Source organism: Marmota flaviventris, chromosome 1, assembly GCF_047511675.1.
Source record: "Marmota flaviventris isolate mMarFla1 chromosome 1, mMarFla1.hap1, whole genome shotgun sequence".
Classification (NCBI taxonomy): domain Eukaryota; kingdom Metazoa; phylum Chordata; class Mammalia; order Rodentia; family Sciuridae; genus Marmota; species Marmota flaviventris.
This window is the reverse complement of record NC_092498.1, coordinates 195,151,566-195,170,381: the sequence shown is the minus strand read 5'-3', so window position 1 is coordinate 195,170,381 and position 18,816 is coordinate 195,151,566. Positions and strand designations below refer to the sequence as shown.

Sequence of the window (18,816 nt, the reverse complement as noted above, 5' to 3'; positions counted from 1 at the left end):
TAGAACGACCATGTAGCATCAGAGACCCACAAACACATCTACCTGCAGGCTTGATCACATTCCCTGCCTAGAGTCTCAGACTATCTTATGAATAGACCTGCAGCCAGTGAGGGAGCTGCCTCAGCTCAGCCCTGAGGACACCTCCAGGGGTGTGTTCTGCCTTCTTCTACTCCTCCTCTAGTCACCTGATGATGACTCAGAGGGGTAGACCATTTGGAGGCTCATCTGAGTCCTGCCGTAAAGTTCCAGTCCTGCAACCTTATGCAACCTTATTCAGGCCTTCCTGAATGGCCATGTGCACTTGAAAGTCCTTGCCATTTTTTAGGAGGGATGGTGGCTTTCAGCAAGGGTGTGGCATCTTGGACCATTTATAGAAATTATGAATGGGAGAGCCAGAGACAGGGTGGGCACAGAAATACATTAAATAGTCAGTTTAGGTCAGATGAACCAAAAGAGGTGTTTGGGAGGGTGAGTGTCCCTTGGAGAGAGGTTCTACTGAGTCACAGGTCGAGCATTTCCAGGGAGGGCCATTTTTCTATGAAATCAAGGGACACCTTGTCTTAGAAAGGAGTGAGAAAATATGAGAAATAGCTATCTTTTTTTAACTGGGATAAAGCTAGAAGGAGAAATGCAAACACCCAGACCTTCTCTGATTTCGCCCATTGTTTGAGTCAAATATTTCTTTTATTTTTCCTTCCTTCCTTCTTTCTTTCTTTTTTGGGGGGTGGGGGGGGCTGGGGATTGAACCTGTAGGTGTGTTTACACTGAGTTCCATCTCCAGCCCTGCTTTTTATTTTATTTTTTTAATTTTGAGACAGGGTCTTACTAAATTGCTTAGAGCCTTGTTAGGCTGCTGAGGCTAGCCTTGACCTTGGGATCCTCCTGCCTCAGCCTCTCCAGTCACTGGGATTATAGGTGTGTACCTCCATGTCTGACTCAGCCAAATATTTCTTAAGTGTTGACTGATATACCATCTAATATTGGTGACAGGATAAAACAAAAACAAAAACAACAACAACAAAAACAGGTATATGGGAAAAGTCATGAGGCCAAGAGAATGATCTTTGAGCAGAAAAGTAAAATGTGCCCTGGGCGTTGACAACAGAAAGTCAGCCCTTAGTGGCCCAGAGCACTTTGAGTTACCCTTTAGAGGTAGCCTGACTCTCAGAAGAATCATCCTCATGGCACATTCAGATGAAATCTCTTACACTGCTGCACCTGAGGCTGGCCCTGCCCGAGACACCATGAGTGACTGAGGGGGGAAGAGGACAATTACAGAGGTCCTGTGAGGTGAATCAGAGCCACTGCCAGAGCTGCCCTTCTTCGTTCTCTGGGCCAGGGAAGTGCCAAAGCGAAGGGTCTCGTAGACAGGGTCCACCTTATTGCCACAGGCTGCAACAGAAGAGAAAGCTTTTCTGAGAAAGCTCACCGGAGAGGGCCCACCCCGCCCACCACGCATCACTCCTGGGTTATCATCCTCCGAGAAGAGAAGTAGGTTCTTTGCAGCTGACCTGCCAGCCATGGGGAAGATCCAGCTTCCCGCACAGACGTGACCTCCACACCACCATGTGCATATTCACCATGGCACCCAGAACTTCCAGCCAGGACTCTGCTCTGAAACTGTCCCCGAGTGATTGGTTTTCCTCTTTCCTGATCCATCCCCAGGACTCCAGAGACCCTTTTCATTTCCTCCAGAGAAAGGCTATGCTCACTAGGGCACATTCTTGAGACACAATGTTTGCAGCAGGGGGCAAGTGTTTTTTCAAAGGGATTTGAAATTACCAGGCTTCATAAATTTCTAATTAAAAGGTTTCCAGTTTATAAATTTCTACTTTAAAACCTGTCCAGCCAAAAAGGCAAAAATAGATGTCGAGATTTTTAGAGACAGAATGAAAAAAAAAAATAAAAAAGAAGAAAGAAGAAAATTGAAAGGTATTATAAAAGAAGAAATCTAAGCCAGAATATCTATAAATATAGGGCATTATTTAGTTCCTCATTAAAGAATAAGTGAGATTTCCTGAGTTCCCACTTTATGCTTATTGTCTATAGTATATACTCAGTATATGTCATATTTATATCAGATATACTATCATATCAGATACTATATATTGTCTCTATCCCTATCTATCTACCTATCTATCTATCTATCTATCTCACAACAACTATGAAAACAGTGATTGCCCTTCTCAGTTTGTAGGATCTGACAGATCCAGTTATTTGTGCAGAGAACAGTAGGCCACCAGCTCTGCACAGGTCCTTGGGAAGCTGTGCCCCATGCTCTTGCCACTCTTCCATGCTGCTCATGACTGAGAAAGCATATCAGGAGCCTTTGGGGCATGAGTGTTTTTCAAACTTCATCAGGATGAAAATTTTTTGAAGAATTTGGTCCACCTTCTGTTTCTCCTCCAGCAAAACAATTACAACCCAAGCAGCCACCAAACAAAGACAGCCACTGTTTTATTTTTTTTAATTTGTTCTTTCTAGATATATGTGACAGTAGAATGATGTATCATATATACATAGAACAAGAATAACTTGTTCCAATTAGGATCCCAATATTGTGGTTGTATATGAGGTGGAGTTACATTGGTTGCATATTCACATATAAGGATAGGAACGATACGTTTGATTCATTCTACTGTCTTTTCTATTCCCATTCAACCCCCCTTCCCTTCATTCCCCTTTGTCTAGTCCAATGAACTTCTAATCTTCCCTTCCCTTGTTGTGGGTTAGCATCCACATATCAGAGAGAACATTCCGCCTTTGGTTTTTTGGGACTGGCTTATTTCATTTAATATGAAATTCTCCAGTTCCATCCATTTACTGGCAAATGCCATTGGAAGTCCTTGGAGGACAGCACCTATTACTGACTCTTCAGCTCAAAACCCAACTCAACTCATGAATGTCCAACTCACCAATGGGCATAACTTCTTTAATGCATCCAAACTGTTCATGGATGAGCAAGGGGGAGCTGTAGTAACGCCGAAACCCCTTTGGCTGGAGAGAGAATAAGAAAGAGAGGGTCTTAATGTCATTGAAGAGATGGAGAAAATCACGTAAGTCCTAAAAATAAAACCAGTTGTTGTCTCCCTTTAAGATGCTGACTTGTCCTATTAATTCTATAACTCACTGCTGAAAGGGGAGTGGGGAGGAGAAAAGATGGATGGCAATAAGCAAGTTATGCCCTATCCAGACAGCAAGTTCCTGGCCCTGGCTTGACATACTATTTCTTTTCCCCTTGCTGTGTACTGCAGCTTCTGCTGTGTGCCATGCGCTCATTATCTCCCAGGACAAAGGGATTGCCTTGCATTCTTTTGCCACAGTTTATGATTGTGCTTTATTAAATTCATAAAGTCCTGGGCATGAGAAAGCAGACCCCAAGACCTAAAGGCATATCTGAAGAGTTTTCCTCAGAATCATGTTCTATTCTTTCTGGATTCTCTTCTGTGTTTGTGATCTCTCATCCGTGATCTTTGTCTTGGCTTGTGAGAATGATCACTGAAGAAGGAGAAGGGGAACAGGTGAAAGTGGAAGGGATTTGAGAAAAAAAAAGGACACTGCCAATCAAAGGAAGTGGATAAACTTTGTAAGAACCTGGACTTAGAACTCCCAGTGTTAGAAGGGAACTTGGTGACCTGGTTTCTACTAGAATCCTGAGATCTTCTCCCGTGTTCCTGACAAGTGGCGTCCTGCTTTATCTGAGCACTGTCAGTGGCAGGAAGGTGATAGGAGCATTCCCTAGCCCTGGAGGTAGGTCCTTGGTGATATTATATCTGAGTGTTAAGACATGGCACCTACTGATCCTAAGTCTTTTCCCTAGAACCAGAAAATGTGATGATCTTACATTTTTTGAAGACAGTTGTTATGTTCCATTGAATTATTTTCTATAGTAGAAACCATTGGTATAATCTTTGGCCATCCTAGTTTCAAATACCCTCAGACAGGCTCTGGGTTGCTTTTTATCAATGTGAGGCATCAGGATTGAAGCCCACACTCCTGAGATGCTAGGATCAGCTCAGAAAGATAAGACCATCAGATCTTTCTTCATTTGGCCAACATGTCTATTAAAGTGATGTAGACTATTATAGCTCTGTTTCAATTTTGCCAGCAGTTGGTTTTAGTCCTCTTTTGAAACTCAGTGAGTTGATAGCCAGTTAAGCACTAGGGTAACTAACAAATGACATTAGTTTGCCTGGGACAGAAGCGTTTCCTGGGATGCATGACTTCTACTTTGAAAAAATTGAACAGTCCCCGGATAAAGACTGCAATGTTAAAACTGAGAAAGTCCCAACTTGGGAAAAGACAGTCATTCTATTAAGGACCCTGACTCCCTCTAATGTACAGCATTTGTCTAGAGGGTTGACTTAGCTCCACCTCTTCTTTATCTTTATGTTAATTAGGGAGCCAAGTGAGCAGGACAGTGATGCTGGGGTGACTTCAGAGCTACGAGGAGCTGGAGTTGGGGCAAGGAGTCTGGGGCTTCCTGTTGGCATGAGCCCTTACCAGCTTGCCCATGCACCGCTGGGGTGCTAGGCCGTCTGTGCACCTGTGGTGGATGCTCATCTTACAGGCTTTGCAGCGCAGTCCGTGCTTGGCATTTGTTCCTGTTAGGCACAGGGCAAACTTTGGTTAGGATACAGCCTACCCTTTCCTAGATACCCCTCTAAATTGCTGAAAAAGAGGTTCTTCCAATAACCAGGAAGTTCTTCCTAATGACTTTTCCACTCAACTTCCCAAATTAAAAAAGACAATGGTAAATTCTTTGACTGTCTCCTACATTTTTCTACCTAAGGTATCTGCTCTGGTTTCTCTCCATTTCTTTTTCCTCTTAATTAAAACTAGCAAGATCCACTCTCCTTACTCTTTATATAGGCCATGTGTTTTTTACTTTTCTGGGTCTTACCGAGGGGTGCAAGTCCTATCATTTTACCCATTCTTGCTTGCCTTCCTGTCATGAGGTTTGAGGTCTTAGAAAAAACTCAGGAAAATAATTGATACAGGGGAAATGGCAAAGTCTGGGTGAAAGGGATGTTGATGGTCTTCTGCAATAGGGAGAGAGGACTCAATCAGATACCAGCCCCTGCCTGGTCATTTTAGTGCTGCACCAAAGCCCAAGGCTGAGGCAAGGAGAGGCACTGGGAGGCCAGACAGGTGTGTGGAGTGTAAGAGCTGTAGGAAGATGGTGTTCATGGTTCAGAATGTGGCTGGCAAGGCTGGCACTCTGAAAGCTTGTCAGGAAAAGGGTGCATGAGGTCAAATGGTGTGATAGCACAGATGAGGATTACACAGATTTTTTTGCCCAAGAAGACCACCTGGAGAGGCAGTAGGTCTCTACTAAAATAGTCTCTAGGGTGAAGATATCAAAATGAATATGTCCATATAATATGAGTTCTGGGTCCACAGGCACCCAACTAACTATTACAACTGACTACAGATCCAAAATGAGGGTATCCCAAGATTAAAAAAATCCACCTTTCCCCCCACCAATGTGCTCTCATCCCCTTCATCTGTTTTTCCCCTTTTATAACTCAACGTATATATAGTGGCCAGAGTGGTCTTTTTATAATATAATTTAGTCACTTCTTTCCTTTGCTTAAACATCTTTGAGCAGGTTCTTCTTGGCTTTCTGATGTCATACAAAATGTTCCCTATGGTGGCAAAGCTTTGCATGATTCGGTGGGAGCCCACCTTTGACTCTATCTCAGGCCAACCCCTCTGGTTCACTAGGTTTTAGTCATGTGGACTTCTTTTAGTTTCTTGAATATGCAAACTCTTAAATTCTGCAAGGCCTTGACACCTACAGCTCCGTTTGCCTGGGATGCTGTTTCTACCACTCTTCTCTTGGCTAAGTGACCCCTCATATTTGCATCTGTTGTATTTTTTTCAATCAAGATTCCTTAAAAACATTTCTTCTCTCCAGCCTAAATTATCTTTTTCCTATTATCCTTCCTCCCAGCATTCTGTGGTTATCTTTTATAACATTTATCATTATTATTATTTACTTGAGAACTTGCTTCTGTCTTCCTTTTCCTCTGGACTGTCAACTCAATGAGGCTTAGGACCATGTCTGTTCATTTGCCTTTGTATATTTCACTCTGAGCCTGATGCCCAATAAACATACATTAAATAATTTTCTTTCTCTTTTTTCTTGGTACTGGGGATTGAACTCAGGGGTTCTCAACCTCTGAGCCACACCCCCAGCCCTTTTTTGTACTTTATTTAGAGACAGTGCATCACTGAGTTGCTTAGTGCTTTACCTTGCTGAGGCTGGCTTTGAACTCATGATCCTCCTGCCTTGGCCTCCCAAGCCACTGGGATTACAGATGTGTGCCACTGTGCCTGGCTGCATTAAATAAGTTAATGAAAAAATTCTTTCATAGTCACATATGCAGTGAAACAATGATGACTGGTGTGAGATAGTTATTAAAATTGATTCATCAGCAACATAGAAAAAGTATTCAAAAGCTAAATATCCATCTGTATTATTTAATTTTAAAGACTAAAAGCCTCAAGGGTATGTTTGAATGATTTGCCCCAAGTCAGATTAGGTCTTGCCTACTTTCACTCTTGCACTGCTTGACCCAAATATTTCCTCTCAATCTGTTTAACCTACATGGAGATAAAGTTGGGGTTAGTTCAATGATAAAAAAGGGAATGCAAGGACCTGAAACTCACCTGGGAAAAGCAATGGGCAAACCTTTGAACTAGAAATGATTTTGCAGGTGTTGCCTGAATTCTCCTTCTGGGAAGGCATTGTGTAATACAAAACCTGTCTGCTGACAGAAAGCTGAGGTGACACATGCACACACCATAAATTATTGGGTATGTGTTCATAAATAGTGGTTGGAAAGTCCCTTTTCTTTTTGAGAATAATCACTTAGCTGAAAGAAACTGCTATGCTTTCAAAAGACGAGATGTGAAAAGTAATTACTTATTTTTTTCATTTTCAAATGAGAGAATGCTATTTGTGCCCTATGTGGAAACGTAAGTAGAAACGTCAAAGATGAAAGTTGTTTCATTGTGTGCTGGACTCTGAAATAGAGTCATTATATATTAAGGTAAATTTTCCTTCAAACCCAAACACAATGATTTCAGTTTTCCATGTCTGTTCTTGTACACTCCACTGTTTTGTATGAGTCAGACCACCAGCAATTATTTGGTTTTAGGTGTTTCAATTTCCACTGTGGAATAACAAAAGTGATTGAAGAGGAGAGCTTGTGCTCTGAAGTTCAGAGAATAGTTCAAAGGAATGATTCACATCACAGCAGTGACATTAGTTTACTCTAGCAAGACACAGAGAAGCCATGGTCTGACTTATTTTGTTACTTGTGACTTCCATTGCAAGTACATTGTAGTATGTGTGCCTTAGGCTGGAGCAGAGAAGAAAAACTCAGTTTTAAATTTGAATATTATGTCTAGTACAGATTCTTTAAATTGAACAAAAAAAACTGCCATATTTCTGGATCCTCAACTATCTCATCACCAAATGGGAATAGTCTACCTACCATCAGAATTGCTAATAGAATACTGTCATGCTACAGATGCTCCTTGACTTATAATGGGGTTATATTCTAATAAATAAACTTAATTATAAGTTGAAAATATTAAGTAAAAAGTGCATGTGGTGCACTTGACCTACAGAAAAACATAGTTCAGTAGCATAGTACACTGAAGAATATTGGTTGTGACCATCTGGCAGATTGGGAGCTGTGCCTCACTGCTGCTGCTTCCCACAATCACAAGAATAATATGTAGTATATTATTAACAAGGTAAAATATAAAATTTGATGTATTGTTTCTATTGAACGCATGTGGCTTTTACACCTTCACAAAATTGAAAATTCAGAAGTTGAGCTATATTTTAAGTCAGGGTATATACACACACACACACATATTAAAGGATTTAATAGGTTTAATAAAGATTTCACTGGACTTTGGGTAAAAAGTGGACTGGTCAAAGAATTTCCCATTTAGTTATATCAAAACTTCACTAAAGCTACAGTCAAGGTATTTTTTTTTTTTAAATGGCATAGACTCCAAAGAACAAGTTTACTTAGAAGAGTAGTCAGAGTAGAAGTGAGTTCAACATATAGAGATAGAAAGCAATGGATGGTATAGTAAGCAGTTTAATAGAAGATAACATTAGATTTCTCAAAGCAACTTGGAAACTAGAAGGCCATGGAACTTTGAAAACTGTCAAATTTCAAGATTCTGAGAGAAAATGTTTTCCACCCCAGAATTTTATACCCAGCCAAATTATCAAACACAGGTGAAGGTTGAATAAATATGTATTTAGGGTTTCAAAATGTTTACTTTCCCCATGATCTTAAAGAAATTGCTGGAGAATGTGCCTATTAAAAAATGAGGGAATAAATCAAAAAAGAGAAGAATATCAGATCTAGTGCACAACAGAGCTGACATGGAGGAGAGATAAATGATATCCCCATATAACAGCTCTGCAATAGGTGTAGACTGGAGCTGCAAGATGAAATAAGGCAGTATGCTGAAAATAAAAGGAAGGGGGGGCCTTAAAAGTTTATTGATTATTTTGAGATTTGACTATTATAAAAGAACTTGGCATTTGAGAAATCTGTGGAAGCATTTGAAAAAAGTACAGATGCATGAAAAAAATTCAGTAGGTAAAAAGGCAACTTCAATTTGAGGAAAATAAAATGTAAGAAAAGAAATGTAATCACAATGTAACCCTTGAATTAGAAATTAACAGTAGTCATACATAGTGCATAAATTGACCATCTAGTTAGCACAAAATTGTGATAAAAGTACTTGGGAAGAGGGAGCAAGGGGGCAAAGATTGTAATATAACTCTTTTGGAAAGGTCAGCACAAGGAAGGAAAGAATAAGAAGTGGTGCTGGTGGTCTAAGAGCTGAATCTATCTTTTATGGCAGGAAGACAATAAATGTTTGATTAATCAATAAATAGCAGCAGATCACAGCATTTAGAACTATTGACATAAATGCAAGGGGAAACAATTAGAGGTGAAAGTGGCTGCCTTTTAGAAGTGAATTTGAGATGGGACAGCTTCCATTTCAAGTACAACCTGTCTTGAAACTGTTCTTATATACTACTATGACTAAATAAATAAATAAGAAGTCTCTGGAAACAGGGTCAAGTTGGCCCCTTGGAATAATATGACTCCCGGCATATTAGATATAGGTAAAGCATGGGGCCAGTTATTACAAAGTCATCAGTTTTTCCCTGGAAATTTGAAGTTCTGGGTTAAATCTAAGAGTTTCGTGAGTTATGATTAAAATTATTAAGCATGTTAGTCATAATATTCAAATGGAGTTTAAAATGGACCAATGCAAGTCAATAAGGTACCCATTAGGTGTCAGATTCTGGGCTTTTTCATGAACAATGAGCTGTCCATAGAGAATCAAATGTTAAAGCTCTAGAACATGAAGTCTACACATATGCTGGGAGAAATTTTTGAAAAATTTTTTCTCAAGGCTGGTGACTGAATCTACTACATTAGACTACATACTCCTGTTTTCTTATTAAATGAAATTTATTACATATGTATGTTAAACCATTGGCCAGACTAATTTTGATAACATTTTGCAATTTGGGCATTGCTTAGCCCTTAGTCAAATTTCATATAATGTCAAAGTTAAAGATAAAATAATGCTTTACAATTTAGATCTCTTAATTGCAGAAGCAATTTGGAGAATGAAAAAAAATGTTTGTGTAAGAAAGTAAATGTAATCATAACATAGTATTTAAATTAATAGTCAACTAATATTTAGTTTGTTTTCAGTTTGTAGAATCATAGAATTACTCTTATATAATATATTTGATGAAAATTGTTGTAGCTTAGATAATAAAAACACCTTTTACTATGAGTTGGGAAACTCTATTCTCACATATACACACACACGTATATTTCATGTATAAATGTATCTGTGTGTGTGTGTGTGTGTGTGTGTATGCAGGTGTATGTCTATCTATAAATCCAGTAGTACTCTTTTTCCTCAGTGGACAATATGTTAAAGACCCCAGTGGAAGCCTGGAATCATGGATAGTCCCCAACCCTATATAGACGATGTTTTTTTACTATACATACACAGAATAAAGTTTAATCTACAAATTAGATACAGTAGAAATTAGCCATAACTAATAATACAATAGAAGAATTAGAATAATACACTGTAACAAAATTTACATGAATGAGGTCTCTCTTTCTCAAAATATCTTCTTGGGCTGAATTCATCCTTCTTTAGTGAGGATGTGAGATGATACCATGTGATGAGATGAAGTGAAGTGAATGACTCAGGCATTGTGATGTAGCCTTTGGCTATTACCGACCTTCTTACTTGAACACAAGTACAGGGAAACTGTGACAGTTGGTCTGATAATGGAGATGGCTACTAAGTGATTGATGGGCAGGTAGCACATACAGCATTGATACACTGGATGAAGGGATAATTCACACTTGGGCAGGACAGAGTGAACAGCATGAGATCTCATCACACTACTCAGAAAGGTATGCACATTTGGAAACTTTTGAATTGTTTGTTCATGGAATTTTCTACTTGATATTTTCAGACTACAGTTAACCATAGGTAATTAAAATGGAGGAAAGCAAAACTATGGCTAAGAAGAGACTATTGTATGGCCATAAATATTTCTTAGGTTGCGTACAATATCTATAAATGATTCAAAGGTAAATACAAGCAAGATAGCCCAAAGATTTTTCCAGGCCCCTGATTTTATTGGTTTAGTTACTGGATCTTAGCAAAGGACCCTACTAGGGATGCCTGTATCAAGAGTGTACAGAGCCCAGAGAGAGCTAAATGGCCATTTCACAAAAGGGACTCAAAGCTGGAGACATGAAAGCAAAAGCAATAGGTAAGCTTTGGGTGCCCCGACCCTTGGTACTTAAAGGCTAGGATCTATACAGATAATAGTAAAAATGATAGTCTATATTTCTAAACTAAAGACAAGAATATAACTGTTGCTGAGTTATAAAAACAGGCAACAATGCAGCTAGCATTGTCCATTGTTCAGATAATAAGTAGCTTCTAATGCATGAACTATCTCTGTGTACAATCCAAAGCCTCCTGCCAATACCCTCCCTCCCTCTGCAACTGCAGAACACACCACCCTCCTCTGGCTCTCAGTGTTGCTAGAGCACCTATCACATCAGGCCATCTCCTCCTCTACCATGTGGGACCTGACTTGAAACACGTGTATATTCACTTCTGGCTCTACTGTGACCAGTAAAATGCCTGGCATGACCTACATTATTTTCTCTTTGGAGGGATATTTCAACCCACGCCTGGGCCAGACAAATATCCAGGCTAAGAGAATATTGGGGCTTTTTCCCACTAATATTATAAAAAGAGATAAACTTCTTGTGGCCCCTGACTCCTGGGGTCTAGACTCAGGTTTGGACCACAAGGTTTGAACTGCCTGCAGATCTTGACTGTGTGGGCTGGTCTTGATTGTTATACCAATGTTCCAATGTGGCCACATCCTGGTTTGTTGGGACCTAGAACTCTCCAAGCTCCAGGGCACTCTCCAATCCAGGCCTAGTACTATTCCTTAAATTGCCTGCTTGACTAGGAAGTCAGATGAAGGCTGATTCTGGAACTCACTCCCTCTTCTCTGCTATCAGCTCGTCACACCTTTCTCAAAGCAGATGTTGACATCTGGCAGGATCAAGGTAGCTATGCTCTTCAAACGTTTGTGGCTTTGCTTGAGGTCTTCTCCCAGGTAACAGTTCACATTGGCCTCTGCTTCCTCCTTATGGTATGAATAGTCACCAAGTGTCATGTTCCCCAGGAGATCTACAGTATGCTTTGTTATGCCTGAGAAAGAGATGCCTTGGATTTCATCATTGCTTTTACCTCATACATAGCACCCAGAAGTGCCTGCTATGCTAGACCAACACATACCTAACTATAGGAGTATTTAAGCAAGACAATTTGTCATACTTTCATGTAAAAACTCAAAGAAAAGGCAATTGGCTTAACATATAAAAATGATGTCTTGAATGGTCACATGGAGGAGCTTGATTTCCACAAATAAATCATAAAAGTACATCTTTAGTGCTACTATGAAAAACTCATGGCTTCAGAAATCTAATCCCAGAATGATTTCAAGAAGCTAGTGCTTCACAGTGGGATTTAAAAAATATGTACAGAACTTGGGATGTATTTCCATTACCCTCACATGCTGTTTCTCTTTGATATACTGATTTAAAGATTCTAAAGTCACATAAAGTCAACTAAGCCAAATGAAGCCACTGGGAATGATTCTGTCCCTCCTTATACGGAAAAAGAATAATTTGAAAGAAGAAAATGGAGAGGAAAAAATAGAACTAATATTTTGAGGGAGCTTGTCAGTGAATGTATACACACACACACACACACACACACACATTCATCTGAGAGGAAAGAACATTGTACTAGAAGTTAGAAACCTGAATTCCTGATTCTGCAGAAAGGAATTAAAAATTTTGAGCTCTTGTGTACCATGTTAAACATTTCCTGGATATAACCTCATTTTATTAATAAGTGAACATTACATTTTGTACGTAAAATGCTATGTTTTTAAAAAACATTTAACTCAGGAAGGCAAGGATAACCACAACTGGTAACTTCCCTGGAAAGAATGAACAAATGTTGAGTATAGAAATCCCTAGATGTGGAGCCCAGTACTGGAATTTTTTCTCTTAAGATTCCAACAGTCCCGTGAGATAAGAATTTTCATTCCCTCATTTTAATAGGTAGTGAACAGAAGCCCAAGGATATGCAGTGAGTGAGGAAAGACACCAGTTCTGAAGTCCAGTTCTCTTCCCTTCTCCCCCAGCCTTCTGCATATCAGCAGATCTGCTTCAGGTTTCTTCTACTGAAATTGAAAGGAGGTATTTACGACCCTCTTCAGTCTTTGATAAGGATAAAATAAAAATAACAAATATGTAACCACATAGTCAATGAAGATGGATTGGATGAGAAGTAGCAAGAATTTCCAGGTAACTAAAGTTTTCCTGAGAAAATTCTAGAGCTGCAACTATCCTGTTCCAATACCTCTTTGAAAGAGGCAATCTGATCACACTTGTGGTGGATTACATAAAATAGGTTCTTAGAGGCAACAAAGAGGAACCGTCATTTTCCACTGTAGTGATGCAGGTCCCCATAACAGATATGAGTAAGGGATTATAGGCTCTAGTGGTCTGCAGCCCAGTGCAAGCCCTTGAGAACACGCAGCATGAGAGTGTGGGAAATAGAGTTCTTCCCATTGTACTTGCTATTGCCAAACCTTCAAAGCTGGTGATTACTTGCACATCAGTAACCTGTTAGGAGACAAGGCTGGATTTGCATTAGCCAATGTATGCATACACTGCTGTTTCTACTTCTGTTACACATCTATTCAGCAACTTTTTTTTTTTTTTTTTTTTTTGGTATAGGGGGTTGAATCCAGGGGCACTTAATCACTGAGCCACATTCCCAGACACTTTTTTATATTTTATTTAGAGACAGGGTCTCGTAGAATTGCTTAGGGCCTTGCCAAATTGCTGAGTCTAGCTTTGAACTTTCGATCCTCCTTGCCTCAGCCTCCCAAACCGCTGGGATTACAGGTGTGTGCCACCGACACTGGCTCAGCAACGTTTTCTTCTTTCTTTCTTTTTTCTGGGTTCTGGGGATTGAATCCAGGGGCATTCAACCTCTGAGCCACATCTCCAGCTCTTTTTTTGTATTTTATTTAGAGACAGGATCTCACTGAGTTGCTTAGCACCTCACTTTTGCTGAGGCTGGCTTTGAACTCAAAATCTTCCTGCCTCAGCCTCCTGAGCTGCTGGGATTACAGGCATGAGCCACCGTGCCTGACTTCAGCAACTTATTTTTAATTTTGAAAATGACACTGAAAATTGTTCTCCTTTGATGAAAACAATGTTCTTATCTTGGTTGATTATTTTAAAAGAAAGAATATAACCAGGATGGAGAAGGACGAAAGGAAGAATACAAGAGTAGGGCAGACATTCTACAAATCATTACAGTGTTTATGCATAAATTATATTTGGATGTTCATATTTGGATATGTGCACATGTAAATATACATGTAATTTGTGAAGACAGCACAGTGAGATGGAAAAATTCAGGTATACAGTAACAAAAAAGTTTGGATAATAGTCCTTAGCTCTGAGACCCTGGATAAGGCACTTGATCACTGAGCCATGTGAAAGAAATGGTGAGATGGCTGCAGACTGTGTCATCTGCAACTCTGATTGGTGACTTTCCCTGAGGTCACAACTTTCGTATTCTTTAAGGCTGAACTGGACATAGCAAACCCAGGATTTGACAAGGCATGATCTTGATAAAAGCATGGGTCTCCATACACCCCTCTATTCTCCTGTGTGTTCTATTTCTTTCTCTCTCCCTTATATCTGCAAACAACTAAATTGATCCTTGCTTTATAAAAGTTGTGCCTTCAGGACATGAAAATGGTATAAAATATAAAAGAAATGTATCATTTGTAGAATTCATTCAATAATTTTTTTATAAATATGATTCATACTTATTTATGAAATATACAAGAATAATATTAAATGTTGTTCTTGAAATAATATTTAAACATTTACATAAAATCTCTAATTTATGTATTAATGGGATACATTTATTGTTAAGGGACCTCTAAACCCTGAAGCAAACCACGTTACTTAAAACTTTTAAGAGTCAGTGATCGAACAAAGAAAATCACAACAACTTGTTAAAGCCTGTGCCAAGTGCTGTGGAAACGAAATCCATCCCACGGCTTTCTAGGGATCGCCCACGGAGGGAAGTAGGGCATTCCCCTGGAGAGATCCTCTAGGGAGTAGCATCAAAGCTCTGTTCTGGGAAACGTTTGGGAAAGAAGAGAAAATATTAAAAAGAGAAATGAAAGAGCAAAGCAAGTTGAATCGATGTGCCTTCTCTATCAATCACACTGTAGAAAAATGGCTATCTCAGATGCCAAACTTCCTATTACAGAGCAGGCTGGGGTCTGGGAAGCCCTTTGAGAATGGCAGGGTGGCTGTCAGCCTGGAGTACATCCACTCTACTGACACTGGTGCATCCCTCCCTTGCCCTCATCTGCCACTTTGAAGCCTCCCTGGTGCTGATCTTTCCCACATGGAGCAAGCCTCCAGTGATGTTTTTATGACATTCACAACAGCATTAGAAACCCTTTATTGCTGTTTAGTGTGGTATTTTTTTTGTCTTTTTTTTTTATTGGTTGTTCAAAACATTACAAAGCTTTTGACATATCATATTTCATACATTAGATTCAAGTGGGTTATGAACTCCCATTTTTAACATGTGGTTTGGGGGGCAATCAAGACAAGACGATCAGGAGGAAGCCAATAGCTTCCAGCTCCTTTGAAAAACACCTATTTCAAGAATCTGGAGCAAGTGAAGGATCTTTCTGGGAGAAAACCCTTCAACAATAACTTCGAGTTTGGCACTAAGTTTAGGAGGATTTTTTTTTTTTTAAACTTCTGCGGAGTTAGACCAGGGATCAGTTTCTTTTTAAAGGGAAAGTCGGTAGACGTTGTAGACTTTGTAGATGACACAGTTTTTGTTGTAACCCTTCAAGACTACCATTGTAAAGGTAAAAATAGCTAGCAGTGATTGTAAGTAAGCAAATGAGTATGGCTGGGTGTTCTTAAAACTTACAGCTGTTGACATTTGACTTTCATATAATATTTATGTGTCCTAAGTATTGTTCTTTTAAAATTTTTTTTTCTCAATTAAAAATGTGAGTCTTTTTAAGTTTGTGGGTTGTTGAAAAACAGGCAATGGGCCAGACTTGGATCTATGAGTTAAGTAATTTCCCCTGTTTTTTTTTTTAATTTAGGTGAAATCACATAACATAAAACAAACCATCTAAACCAAACAATTAAATGCATTTAGTATGTTCATCCTGTTATGCCACCTCCACCACTTCCACCTAGTTCCCATTTTTTTTTAATCACTCCTAAAGGAAACCCTGCATCCAATAAACAGCTGTTCTACTTCCTTCCTTACTAGCTGTTCCTGGCAACCAATGATCTGCTTTCTATCTCTATGAATTTTCTTCTTCTGAGTTACTTCATATAAATGGAATCACAGAATACGTGACCTTTTATGTCTGGCTACTTTCAATCAGCGAAATGTTTTAAAGGTTCATCTACATCAAAGTACTTATCAGTATTTCATTCTTTTTAAGTGGATGTATAATATTGTATCACATATATGTATTTATAAAATAAGTTTATATTTTGTTTACCTACTGTGAACTGTGCTGCTAAGAGCATGCATGTACCTGTATTTATTTAAGTACCTGTTTTCCACTCTTTTGAGAATACACCTGGGAGTGGAATTGCTGGGTTATATTACACTTAACTTTTTGAGAAACTGCCTTGGTCCGTGCTTACCATGATCATCTCAGGTGATACTGCAACTCTCTCTCTTCCTCTGTACTTGTGATCTTTCTCACTCTACTTTACATTTTTCTTTTTTTTGTCTATATCATTCATCACCTGAAGATTGATCTATCATCATTTTACTTACATACATATCCACTGTCTTCCTAAATAAAATATTAATTCTATGAGGGCAAATATCTTCATCTGGTTAGTTCACTGATACATCCTAAGCGCTTAGAACAGAGCCTGGCACAGCAGAGCTGCTACATAAATATTTGTCAAATGAATTCCTATTTAAGCTTGAAATAAAGCAAAGATGGTTCATATTAGTAATGCTTGGCATGCTTATTAAATAAAAAAGAAAAACATTTATTGAAGGGACACCACTTTTCTCCAAATTGTTCTGCAAATGCACCAGAATTCTGGTTGAAATCTCAATGGGATTTGAGTGGGGGGCTTCACAAAATGATTCTAAAATAAATCTTGAAGAGTACCTGAGAACGGCAAAACATTTTTGCAAAAAAAAAAAAAAATGTTTTGTAAACCATAATAGTGATTAAATCAGAGAGCTACTGGTGCTGGAACAAGTGAATATCACCATTAATGCAGTGAATTGAAAGCCTAAAATAGGCATCTTTATGAATTTACTGTCAGATAAAAGTGATTTCTCAAATCATCAGTGAAAGAAAGAATTATTCAACAAATCCTGGTGAGTCACTTGGTTAATTATTTGATGAAAACACCAGATGCTTAATTGGTAGCATATTATGAAATAAATTTGGATGGAATTTACATAAAAGTTGAAATATTAAACTAGTTGAAAAAAAAATAGAAATACTAGCTTATTTGTTCTTGAATAGAGAGACCCAAGGCATATTTTTATGAGAGAGAAAGCAATATATGAAAAGATTGATAATTTGGTTGCATAAAACCATAGACATTAGTAGTATACAACCTAAAGGCAGATAAGTTGGAGGAATTTGTCAATTTGCATAATTAAGGGTATGATACAGCATTATAAAAGATTTATAAGCAGGTTTTAAAAATTAATAGGAAAAGATGAATAAGCCAAAAGACATATAGTATTGTCCAAGGCCATAAACTGAAAACTTACAAAAGATATGGAATAGAAAGTTAAGCATCTAATAAATAATTTAGTAACCAAAGAACTGAAATGAGAACATCCAGCTATCCATTTTCCCCCTATCAAATGTGCAATGATAAAACAAAACAAAACCAAAGTAAAAGCTGCCACCACTGATTGTATATAGAGTCGTGATCGCTCTCACACACTCCTGCTGGGGAGAAAATGGCACCGCCGTTGATCACTACTGTCAGGCTAATTTTGGGACAGGTTATCTTCTCTGTCCAACTTTGTTCTAAGCATCAAAAGCTTTAAACATGTGTTGCATTAGCCAGCTTCCAATTATGATAACAAAATACCTGAGATAATTAACTAATAAAAAATATTTATTTTTGGTCATGGTTTTGGAGTTTCCAGACCAAGATTGGTGAGGCAGCAGGTGCCCATCACTTTGGGCCTCTGACAAGGCAACACAATATAGTTGGAGCACACGGCAGAACAATTTGCTGGCCTCATGACAAAGGGAGCAAAGACAAGAGGAAGTGGCTGGAAGTCCCACAGTGTGTTAAAGGGCACCTTCCCAAAGACCTAAGAACCTTCCACTAGAACATAGCTCCTAAAGGTTCCATCTCCCAGTAGCATCACCCTGGGGACCAAACCTTTAACACATTACCCTTTGGGGACACTTATTCAGACCATAGTATGTGCACAATATAGCAATTTCAATTTCAGAATTGGATCTTAAGAAAATAGTTATATTTGCAATGATTTAACTACAAAAATGCCTACTGTATCTTTGCAAATAATATTGAAAAGTGGAAAACAAACAAAAATCACAAAACTGGGCCTTAGTTAATAAAAGTCTGGTATATTGGTAAGCAAAATATTGTTTTGGCTACCGAGATAATTTTTAATCTAATAATGATTGACATAATGTAATGGTCACAATATAATGTTAAATTGTCAACATCAGCAGGGCACCGTGGCATCGTGCCTGTAATCCCAATAGCTCAGGAGGCTGAGGCAAGAGGATTAGAAGTTCAAAGCCAGCCTCAGCAATGGGGATGGTCTAAGCAACTCAGTAAGACCTTGTCTCTAAATAAAATACAAAATAGGGCTGGGATATGGCTCAGTGGTCAAGTTCAATCTGCAGTACTCCCCCCCAAAAAAAGTGTCAACATCAGGGTAAAAGACCCAAAAAAGTAGGCATCACTTGCATGTAAAAACGTCTGGCAGAGCATACAGAAAGATGTTCATCATATTTCTGTGTAGGTGGTGGAATTATAAATGCTCTTTAGTTCTTGTTTTTGCTTATTTGTATTTGCT

General features: G+C 38.8%; 1 protein-coding gene across 1 annotated transcript in view; it reads right to left on the bottom strand.

The window, feature by feature from the left end:
- The window catches only part of Stac (SH3 and cysteine rich domain), a 140,614-nt gene that overhangs the window by 48,295 nt on the left and 73,503 nt on the right, over positions 1–18,816 (bottom strand). The window contains exons 3-5 of the mRNA XM_027932560.2: positions 4,504–4,604; positions 2,916–2,997; positions 1,277–1,392 (exon numbers count right to left, since the gene is read on the bottom strand). Coding sequence (XP_027788361.2) covers positions 1,277–1,392; positions 2,916–2,997; positions 4,504–4,604 — 299 coding nt within the window. The remainder of the gene's footprint in view (positions 1–1,276; positions 1,393–2,915; positions 2,998–4,503; positions 4,605–18,816) is intronic.